At 25.2% G+C, this 11893-nt stretch overlaps 1 protein-coding gene across 2 annotated transcripts; it reads left to right on the top strand.

Moving 5' to 3' along the window:
- The first annotated feature begins 150 nt into the window (after positions 1-150).
- On the top strand, positions 151-8304 carry LOC112686689 (protein SHQ1 homolog). 2 transcript variants are annotated; one of them, XM_025559097.1, is made up of 3 exons: positions 151-385; positions 5739-5816; positions 6787-8304. In XM_025559097.1, the coding sequence occupies exon 3, from the start codon at positions 6795-6797 to the stop codon at positions 8157-8159; it is 1365 nt and encodes a 454-aa protein (XP_025414882.1). In that variant the 5' UTR covers positions 151-385; positions 5739-5816; positions 6787-6794; the 3' UTR covers positions 8160-8304. The 2 variants fall into 2 exon arrangements, with proteins under 2 accessions (XP_025414882.1, XP_025414881.1); XM_025559096.1 differs by lacking the exon at positions 5739-5816.
- The last annotated feature ends 3589 nt before the right edge of the window (positions 8305-11893 follow it).

Genomic DNA, 11893 nt, shown 5'->3' with positions numbered 1-11893 from the left:
CATCGAATTGATTCGGTTCGATTCCAATGAACATTTTCCAGAGTAATGTTTTCCATCAATATTGTTAATTTATGAAACAACTCCAATTCGTGTCCTCCTTGGAATCGAACGCACTGATAATGAAAACATGTGATCAACGATAAGAACCGAAATACTTGGTAAACACGGTGTTCGGAATTTTAAAATGTTTGATATATTTTCACAATTTTTTTTACTATAGCAAAATCTAACTACAATAACTGTGCATCCAATATTTTTTTGTTCTTGTTTATAATCGCCAGTGTTATAACTCATTTGAGGATAATATTGTCAGCCTATAGTCCTTGGGAACCAAAATTCGTTTACTATATGTTGCATTCTATTATCCACGGATTTTAAAAAGATTGTAAGTATTTTAAAAAATTAAATGATATTTTATTTTATTCACTAAATGATTTAACAATTATTCCTACTCTAAATGTCTTACTGTTTGCGTCAAATAAAATTAATTACAAATTTTATACTTCAATGAAATAATTTTTTTACGAACTTGGAATAGATTTTAATAGTTCTTAGCAATTCGACATTGCCCCCCCCCCCCCCCCCAAAAAAATGATGTAATTATTGATCTTTCATTTTTTTTTTCAATACCCGATTAAAGTTAAAATAAATAAAAATTTAGCATCAGAACAACTATAAAAACCAAATATCCAGTTTGGGAAGTGGTGAAAATGTACTGACATTCTTAGTTGAAAATATATTTTAAAAAAACAATCATCAAAATATATTAAGAAATTGTAGTATTTAACACTTCGCTTAATATTAATATAATTTAAAATGTTGAATGATTCAAATTTAATTAATAGGTAGGTTATCAATCTAAAAATATATATATATAAACATAGGCGGACCCAGACTTTTACATGTGAGTGTACCCTATCATTTTTTGAAGTTATTTTATTTAAATATAAAGGGGACACTATAAACAAATTCAAATTGTTATTGAACATAAATTTATTGATAATAATATAATTTTACCTAGTGTCAGTAAGTTACTTGATTCACATCACGTTGAATGAAATCAAAAATACCAAAATTATTATTTTGTTAATCATCAGCGCTGCGTCTGTTTCCGAGAAATGATAATATTTTAGCTAAAAAAAGTTACCTACCACCACTATTAAACCACTATTAGAGCAAGATTGTCATGTTGACAACAATATCATTGAATATAATAATAAACAAGTACGTGTGGACCTTGTAATTATATAATTCTAAAAATTAAGGCTTTGTTAATATTGTAAAATAACGATTGGTAAAAAATATTTGTAATAATTATTTCAGATTTATTCTGAACACTTGCAGTATTACCTACAAACAACTAGAATTTAATTAATGTGTATTATTATACCCATTGCGAAAATTCGCAATAGATCGATACATAAACACATTTTAACAAATCAATAAATGAGTATAAAATTGAAAATTGAAAGACATATTGAAATGACAGAGAGTGTTTATTAAAATATATGTTCCGCAGCATTAGGCTAGACTATTTATGAGAGGTTGTAATTATTACATAAAATCATTTTACAGTGCTTCCTACCAGACAATATTAGGTAATATAAGTAATAATATTAATATTGTTTATGAGTTGTTTATTGTCATATCACTGGGTAAGAGCAAATGAGAATGCAGTATTTGAAAAAAATTGAAGGTAAAGTTGATTGCGCTCACATAACTTTCCTCAAACTCAACGAATTTAAACAGTTAATAGCTCAAAAGAAAGAGCATGATCGTTGATAGAAGTTGAGTACATTTCAATGATTGATGACATATCTGTGTCCAAATACCTTTCATATATAAAAAAAATGAAGGAAATCGGCCGGATAGAACAGCCAGACTTTAGTTTTCATACATTTTTTTAATATATAAGATGTATATTCTTAGTTGTTATTATTCAATTTTTTTATTCACATTATTCACACTAGGGTGTGTCAAAGCACACCCGGCACACCCTATAGATCCGTCTATGTATGTATATATATATATATATATATATATATATATTAATTTAAATCAAGTACTAGAAATAATTATCTTATTGAATAAATCGAAAAAAAAATGAAATAATTTAATCCCACGCGAAAAAGTAAAAAATGTTAATAAGTATTGATATTTTTATGTTTTTAATTTGACAAAAAATGGTTGACTTATTGTTAACTCAAAAGTTTTTTGAACTTTCTGAATCAGGATTTTTTTTTTTTTTAATTTAAAGCTATAATTTATTACAAAATTGTTAAAATAACAAAATCATTATTTTTTTACTAACCTATTTAGGTATTAAAAAAAATGTAATTTACCATATCCTACCTATTAAAAAAATTAGTCTAATATTCAAACCTGTTGAAATTTGAATATCACAGTACAATAAAATACAAATTCAAAGAGTTTAAATTATAATTATAACTAATATTATATATGTCGCATTCAAATAGTGAAGTCACTCATTTCATAAACTGTGTATCCAGATAGTGAATTTTAACGAAAATACATTATATGGACATTCATCTCATGGAATGGACAATACTTATATTGTGCACTTTGTGTAATTATTATAAAACCAGATATCATAATATTATAACCAAGGTTCGAAATGGACCGGAACGCAATTCCAGTTCACGACAAAATTTTTTAGCGTTCCGGTTCGTAAAAAAAATACGTTTACCGTTTCGTTTCAAACAAATTTTACTGTACCTATCATATTTTGGTAAAATTTAAACATTTTGCATAATTGTTCATTGTAAAATATTTAATAAACGTCAAACATGCATAAGTACATTTATTGCTTATCTATACAATAATCACCGTCCGCCGATAGTATAATTTAGCTTTATTTACACAATACGTATGTGAATTTTAAAAGTTAAAAATAAATCATTAGGTTGTTTTATTTGTAAAAATATAACAAATTTAGGATTATCTGTTGCTGACATAACTTTTTGCTTTTCCAAACCTTGTTCTATAATTTCGAATAGAAAGTCAAAAGAAACCTAAATGTTTAGTTTGAGAAAAAAAATATTTGAACATAAAAAATCTGACTCTCATCGTAAAGCATTAGAATTACATAAACAATAAAAAAAAAAAAAATAGAAAAAAGTTTCGAAATCAAATTATTGAAAACATTGAAATCAAAGTTCACTACTACTAACAAAGTTTTTAGAATTATTTATAAAATTGTAAAAACTCAAAAGCTTTTTGTTGATTTACCGAATTCAATAGATAATAGATTAAAAAATTTTAAATTGTATGAATTTAGGAAACATTTTACACTCTGATAAAACACTTGTGGATAGAGCACTTCACATAGCATCAGAGATGAAAAAAAATGATATGCCAAAATATAATTTTAACTAATACAGTATAAAATAGTAGATATAATTTATGTATTAAAAAAGGCTTAGTATTTCAGGAAGGGGAATTATAATTTTGGTGGGTTAAAGCCCCAAATTCTATGGTATGTTTCCAAAAAAAAAAAAGAGTTCCGGTTCAGAAAATTTTCCATTTCGAGCACTGATTATAACTATACTTTTCTATATTGTTCTATGAACAAAAATATAACAATAATTATAGTCATAATAAATTATATCATATTACATTACATTTTTATTTTATTTTTTATTAACCATACTCGTACGTATATTATTTTTTATAAAAAACAGTATTACCTATGAAGTATTATGAAATATTCATAATACTTCATAACTATATATATTTTTCTTCTTTATTATTTATTTTTACACGATAATTGATCATTAAATCGACTGTTACACATCATATTATTTTTAAAAAAAGTACACCTACTTGATTGGCAAGGAGTTTCTGCCTTATACGAACAAGATAAAAATCCTTGCCCCCTGAAATTTTTTTAATCATTTCTCGTACTGAAAATTCAACATTTTTATCAACTTAGTAGTAGGAAATTGAGTTGTTAATTTTTTCAAACATTCATTACTGAACCATCCTTTAATTAAATCATATTTTGTTCATATTGTGATCATACAAATTATGTTTATAAATATCTAAATTGAAAAAAAAATATATCTTAATATTATAATATTAATATGAATTTTGACAAAATCATCTTTAATAGTTCTGAATAATTAACTAATTTAATAATTATTATTTTTTTTTTGTGTTGTGTGCCCTTTTAAGATAATATTCAATTATGTTTGATGGTATTTAATTTTTTTATTATTAAAAAATTTAGTTATAACTCAAAACATTTTAAATATTTAGCTATATTTTGTCGAAAAATATTTTTTGGGAACCGTATTTCATATTACTACTATGTATACCATTTATAAAATAATAAATACACGTACAAACTGTAAGCCCAGTACCTATAGTACGAAACTATAACGGGTGACCGTTGTGCGCCAGGTGGCAAATTTCCGGCAATGCTTCTACAACTACATTCCCGTGTAAAATAATTTTAAAAGCACAAGAGTTGCTATAAAGACTAAACAATTAATACTTCTTTACGTAAAACTCATTATTTTTTTACTATCACATGCACTAACAATTAATAATATTAATATTTCAATTTTTTACGCAATTTTATATTTATGTATGTACACTTAAAAACTAAATAATTAGGTGATGAAACTTAAAACTATTATTATAATATTTACATAAAAAAATATTTATCCAAATTGAAATATTCTAGTACTCGTCGTCGTCTTCTTCTACACTTGAACTACATATTGAAATAGTCAATATAATTGGTTCCAATATCTCATCCCTCAGTTCCTCCTTAACGAAGTCCTCCTGAATTTTGACGCAATGTTCTCCACATTTAGCCCAATCGTCCGGAGTTTCTGCATCGATCTCTTTATGTACAAGTGTCTCGAAGTCTGCAATTTTGGATGTCGAATTTTTTTCGGCCACTCTGCCTTTAACTTGTGTCCAAATGAGATCTATTGGATTGTATTGACAGTAGTAAAGGGAAGCCTTACCACTTCATGACCCATTTGGAAAGTTATTTCATCCAGTGTATATTTTTTTCCTCTCGGCATCGAATGTTTTACTTTTTCCCGTAACTCGTCAAATTAATACCTGTGTTAGACACACTCACTAAATGTTATTTGTTGAACAACTTAGGAGTTTATAGATATCCGTCAACCGTCATCCGATAAGGAAACATTCATTTGATATTGCATGTGGAATTACCGAAATTAAATAAAAAGTTCCTGGTTACGTCACTGATATAAATATTATCCATTTCATGAAATGGATGTCCATATAATGTATTTTCGTCAAAATTCACGATATGGACGAATTTCACTATCTGGACATCTAGTTCATAAAATGAATGATTTCATTATGTGGATGCGACAGATACATTAGGGACGATGAACCTTTTTTACCAGTGTGTCAAATAAAATTTTGGTTGTATTTTGTTTTCCCTGCATGTCAACTAGATTGATAATTTTTTTTTTAACTTAAAAATTCCTACAGCCATGGTTTGAATGATAAAAAACAAGTTAAATATTACATTATCAAACAATTTAAATACGTTAGTTACTAAAAGTATAAGTAACACGTAAGTATGTAAAAAAAATTTGATTTATAAAAAATAAAAAATATTGAAGTGTTAAAATATAAAATTATTATACATGCCATTTTTAATGAGAAATTTGTTGTTGCATTTTATTGGCTTATGAATCAATCCTTGGACTGTAATTGGTTGATTTCAGTTGAACACATACTTCTCTTAAATTTCTTCCAAGACGATTCCTTACAGATGACTTAATTATAATTCACTATCATATGAAGTAGGTACAATATTTTTTTTTTACGGCATTAATTGCTATGATTACAATTTATTAATAATTATTTAATAATATTAATAACTTATTTTAAGATTTTAATATAAATATGACAAACCACCCAACAAATGTTTGTGTTATCTTAAATTGTATAACACTTTTTGTTGGTCTTTTTTTTTTACTGAAGTTGCTTCTGTTTTGCATATACTAGGTACTTACTGAAAATAATTCTATACATTTTAGTAATGTAATAAATTTACTTCAAATACAAACAATAACAGTTTAAATACTTTTCTTAAGAACAATTATCTTTTTATTTGTTACCTTAATGAATGCCCTGCCTTGAATATTGATAAAGTTCTTACTTTTTGCGTAATAAATGTCTTAAAAAAAATGTGATTTAATTACTAATAAAGTATATTTAAAATATCTACGCTTAATAACTGTCATAATTATGTTTGATATTTTTAAACTTATACATCATTTTTATTTGAAACATTGAACTTCTATAAAACATTTGTTTTAAAATATATATATTTATTAATTGATTTTTATCCAGTAGCAAAAGTTAGCTGTTTGTTTTTTTTTTTGTATGAGATTAAATTTTAAAGCATATTTTTAAGAGCTGTGTTGGTCATAAATTTCTGATAAGACAATACTAATAATCATCTATTTATACAATTGCAAAAATTATTTTGTTTATTGATTTATAATAGTATTTTTTGATTTATCTTACAAAATTGTGTTTTTAAGAATAATAAAATCTATGTTATTTGCAATATTCTTAAACAACTTGTTTAATAATTATATAAAAGTACAAACCGGGGGTATAATTGAAATTATACATCAACAAAAAATTTTAACTTATTTATTTTTAAATTTCTAGGGCACATTTCCTTTAATTTCTAAATGTAATTAAAATTTATTAGATGTAAAATACTAACATATTTTTTAAAATTTTTGTTTTTTTTTTTAGCTTATAAAATGTTAACTCCTAATTTTGAATTGGATCAAACTGAAAATTATCTAATCATTAAAATCAAAGCTAGATTTGCTAATGTAAATGAAACTGAAATCGATGTAAATGGTAATCAGATTACATTTTATTCATCTCCATATTATTTACGACTTCATCTACCTGGTGAAGTTGAAGAAACTGATACTTCTTCTGGATCTTATGATTGGGACTCGTATGTTTTTACTTTTAAATTAAACAAAGTAAATCCAGGTGAACATTTTCCAGATTTAAATCTCATAAACAAATTTCTAACGCCGAAAACAATTAATCACACAATTAAACCATCTATTGAAGTTCTTAATGAAAGTAGTTATTGCGGCAGCAGTGATGATGAAATTGAAAGCGATATAGATTGTGATTTTTTACAAGAACTACCTGTCCTTGAAGATAATACGATTTCCATGAAATATGGATTTGCAAATCAAACTCAAAACCCATTTAATAGTTTTAGTGACGAATTTTTTGAAATAATTGAAATTAAAAATCCTGATTGTTTAAATTTTGACGAAAGAAAATCATTACAAGAAACGAAGGAACTTGCTGATTTTTGTGATGACCATTACTTAGCAGATTTAATGATGGAACCGGATGAACTACAAAATATTTTAAGTTTTAAACCTTTTTGGCTTAACTCTACGTTCACCTTAAATGATTCACACCAAAATATTTTAAAATCATTCGGCAATAAAGAATATTTGTTAAGCAAAGATGATAAAAAATCGGCTTTACTATCGTTGGTTGATATAGTCTATGCATATTGTTACAGCGTACGTACGAATTTGGGTGAAGAAAACGCTGAATCGCCTTGGCTAATCAATAAACTGTCATCAACTCTTTCTTGGTTTCGTAATTTTGACACATTTGACGAGGTTGTCGTATCGTGCATAAGGCGGAGTTTATGTTACCCACTGTACAGGCGATGGGATTTAAGCATGTGTGTGCTCTTCGATGTACGTAAAATATTTGAAAACGGATGCATTTGTTTACTTACGTGTTTGTTGGATATATATAAACTGTTTAACTCAAGTGAACCCAGATACGTATTGAACCAGCTGTACATTAAAGACTATTGTATATGGATACAACAGATTAAGAGCACACATTTCGATACTATAACTAAACTATTTGACGACAACAAAATCGAAAAAGGCATTTTACAATTGGATTTAGAAGAACTAGAAATAGCTGCGTTGAGTGTAGACGAAGACATGGCATTTTTAGAACGTGCAGAAAACAGCACCAGTGACAGCATTGAATCTCAACTACAGCAGTTACAAATATCAAGTTCGAAAACTGAAAGCAGTCTAGATTCTGATGACGAAGAAGAATAATGTTAATTCGTATATGTTATTTACATATGTAACACATTTTTGTATATATTGAGAAGAAAATGTACACATACTTTAGAATTTGTATGTTATTGTGGAAATATTCATTTTATAACTCAATTTTACAACAAATTTTAAATTTACAATAGTATTTGTTTTTCATTACTTTTCATAACAGACTTACAAAATAATTACCTCATTATTGCTGAATCATTCAAAGAATTTTTAATGTCAGTTTGAAATCCTACTACCACCACAGAAAATATTCAATTTTTAATTTTATCTATTCTATGTAACAACAATACAACTTCCTTACCTTCGAAGTTTGAACAAATACCAATATTTATCCGTTTAAAGTTTTGTATTTATAGATATAAATGGTATTATAAACCTGCGATCTATCTACTATCTACAACTATGTGTATGTGTGTGTGTAAGTGTAGGCAAATAACCGAAATAAATAATATATTCATACTCTATAGCAGTGGCTCCCAATCTGGGGTATACGAGATGATCTCAAGGGATACACGAAAAAAATTGGAAAGCGACTGAAAAAAATGTAATTTGTTTTATTTAAAACGATTCATTTCCAAAACATGTAATATATGTTATTAAAAATGAAAACCTAATCATCAATTTATCTTATAAAAATGGAGTATAGAATATTACTAAATGTAAATAATGATAAATATAGAAATAAACTGAACGTAGCTCCAGATTTAAGATATCTTGCACCATTTGAATTTGATTTAAAAAAAAAAATTGTAATTCGAAATGAGAGCAAGGATCTCACTATATTTTTATAATACCATTTTTATATTCAAGTAAAATTGTTTTTTTTAATTTCAACATTTTTAGAACAATAAAATAATAAAAATTTAATTAAAATTAAAAACTATTAATGTCCGTAAATTAATATATAAATAAACAAATAGTTTATATATATAAATAAATAAATAAATGCTTAACCTGAAGCATTAATATATTTGTTAAGTACAACCGGTTTCGAATTTAAAATTCATCGTCAGGTCACAACTCACTTCAAAAATATAATAGTACTCCAAACTAAGCATTTATTTATTTATATATTATCTTTAGAGTAATTATTTGAAAAAAAGTTTAAAAGTTGTAATGAGGGGGAACAATATAGCAAAATATTAATCTTAGAGATACGGAAGAAAAAAAAGGTTGGAAACTGCTGCTCTAGATAGTGTCAACATTTATCCTGTTCAACAATTATGTTTCCAAGAAAAAAATTTAGAATTAAATTATTTGTAGTGCTGAAGACAATGAATACCTTAAACGGTGGCATAATTATGGACTGACATGAAATGTATAATGTACCTGTAAATTGTAAATTGTATAATGTACTTACACAATTATGAAGATAAATAATTGAGACTTAATTTTATCTCTAATATTCTAATATAAATTATTCTCTGTAGCTAATTGATAATTTTAACTGTATTTGCTTATTTTAATTCAATAACAAAAATCCTTATTAGAATTTAAGTACTTTTATAATATAATTATGTAAATTGACAAAGCTATTCAATATATATTATTTAGTCTATTCACTAAATGTTATATAATATTAAAGGTAATTCAATTACACAAAATAAAAATCAATATTGTTAATACCTCTTATTGAAATCCCTATACATTATATAATAATTTACGCGTACTAATGTTGACTGTGTAGTTTAAATAGTTTTAAACTATTGGACTTCCTCATTTACTACAATTAGAAATGGTATGCTGTAAAATTAATAACTATTATATTGAAACTGAATTATTAATATCAGACATTGATGTAGATATATATAATTTATTTAAGATAATACATTGAGCAAAATAATTATACATTGACGTATTTTGTCTACCTTATTAGTACACAAAAAGTTGTTTATAGATAATTGCATAAAATTATCACTTGACATAAAACCAAGTACCTATTTTGTTTCATTGAAGTTATATCATAAAATAAAACAATCAATAATTCAAATATAAATCTTAGATATAGGTCACAGAATGTGTTAGATTAAACATTTAATATAAATCAATAATCATAATTATTAGCGTTAACGTGGTATAATCGTAAAATATACTTTCCATACTACATTATATTTTATTTTGATTGAATACAAATAAATGATTTAATAATTTTTAAATAAAATACGATAACATTTCAAAATAAGTAATTGTATCATGTATTAATCGATCATTATTTTGACAATGACAGATAACAGTAAAAAAATCATATATTTTATTTTCATATGTTTTGCATTTAATCATTTGTTACAGCTGTTTCAGGTATTTTACTCTTAATGATCTAAATATTTGTGCATAGGTACATTATAATGTATAATAAAATTGCATAATGATATTCAGAATAAATTACTCGTTTTGCATCAATTTCCTAATAATTTTTTTTTTACTAATTAGAAAACATTCAACTAACTGTAATTAATTTACATGTAAGGTTTATTAAATAATACATGAAGTGTAACTAATAATAACACATTTTAATTCTTAAGAATATAATTTAAAACAAATTAAAATATAATTGTTTCAAAAAATTAAAAAAAATGTAGAAATTAGGTGTTTGGTAATTGTTTTGCATTGATCAAAAAAATTAAATTTGTATTATAATTTATAGTCATAGGTGTGTGCATGGGGATAGGCTGTTGGCAAGTGTACCCGGGACTACCAAAATGTTGTAAATGAGGCCTCAAAATTTAAGTCTAAGAGTAAGCCCTATTTACTTTTACTAATATAGCTCATATTATATGTAATTTATTCTTAAATATTTGATAAAAAATAATTAATAGGTCAGTATTTTATAATAGAAAAAATAAAATTAAACTTTCTAAATGTTCGTGCAAAAATGTATAATAATATATTAGTTACAATTGACTATAATAGTGCAAATCATAAATAATTTAAACTATCTAAAAAAAAATATATGAGATTCAAAGAATACATACTCAATGGGACTAATATATCACAATATTAAAAAGAAAATTAAAATTGTGTTTATTTAATTATTTATACATTACAATTTATTAAATATATCCAGTTGCGTAGTTACGGGGAGGGTGTAAGGGGTTTCCACCCCCCCACAGATTTTTTTTTAATGATATTTGATTATTATTTATTAATATTTACATATTATAGTAAAATATTTTGATTTTACTATGATTAGGTACATATTAAAAAATTAATAACAAAATAATTTTCATTAAATACGGAACAATATATATATATATAATACCATTTTAAATGTAATATTATTACATATGACCTCGTTTTATGATATACTAAGAACACTTAAAAAACTTACTCTTAATCCCCCCCCCCCCCCCCAGAAAAAAATTGTATCTACGCCACTGAATATATCTACACAATTTGTTGAGATAGGGCCCAAAAGTATTGTAGGGAACCCCTGAAATACAGATCTGCGCACGTCTATGATTTTAGTTCAAATTTGAAAGTAATGTCAAATTATTACATTTAGATAACTATAGTAAGTACTCAATTTACCTAGTAAATATTATAGCTTAGAAAGTTTTTCATACTATATAAATGTTATTTAAAATAATTTTTATATTTTATATTTAATATTTACTAAAGAGATAGGTACTAGGTAGATATAATTATTTAATTCAAGTACGAACGTCATGTGTAGATTATATTCAATTTCCTTACTGTTTATGTACATAAGAGAACACATTTTG

The sequence above is a fragment of the Sipha flava genome, unplaced genomic scaffold (assembly GCF_003268045.1).
Source record: "Sipha flava isolate LNK unplaced genomic scaffold, YSA_version1 323_pilon_pilon, whole genome shotgun sequence".
Lineage (NCBI taxonomy): Eukaryota > Metazoa > Arthropoda > Insecta > Hemiptera > Aphididae > Sipha > Sipha flava.
The sequence above is the reverse complement of the archived record's forward strand: the minus strand, read 5'-3'. Positions and strand labels throughout refer to the sequence as shown.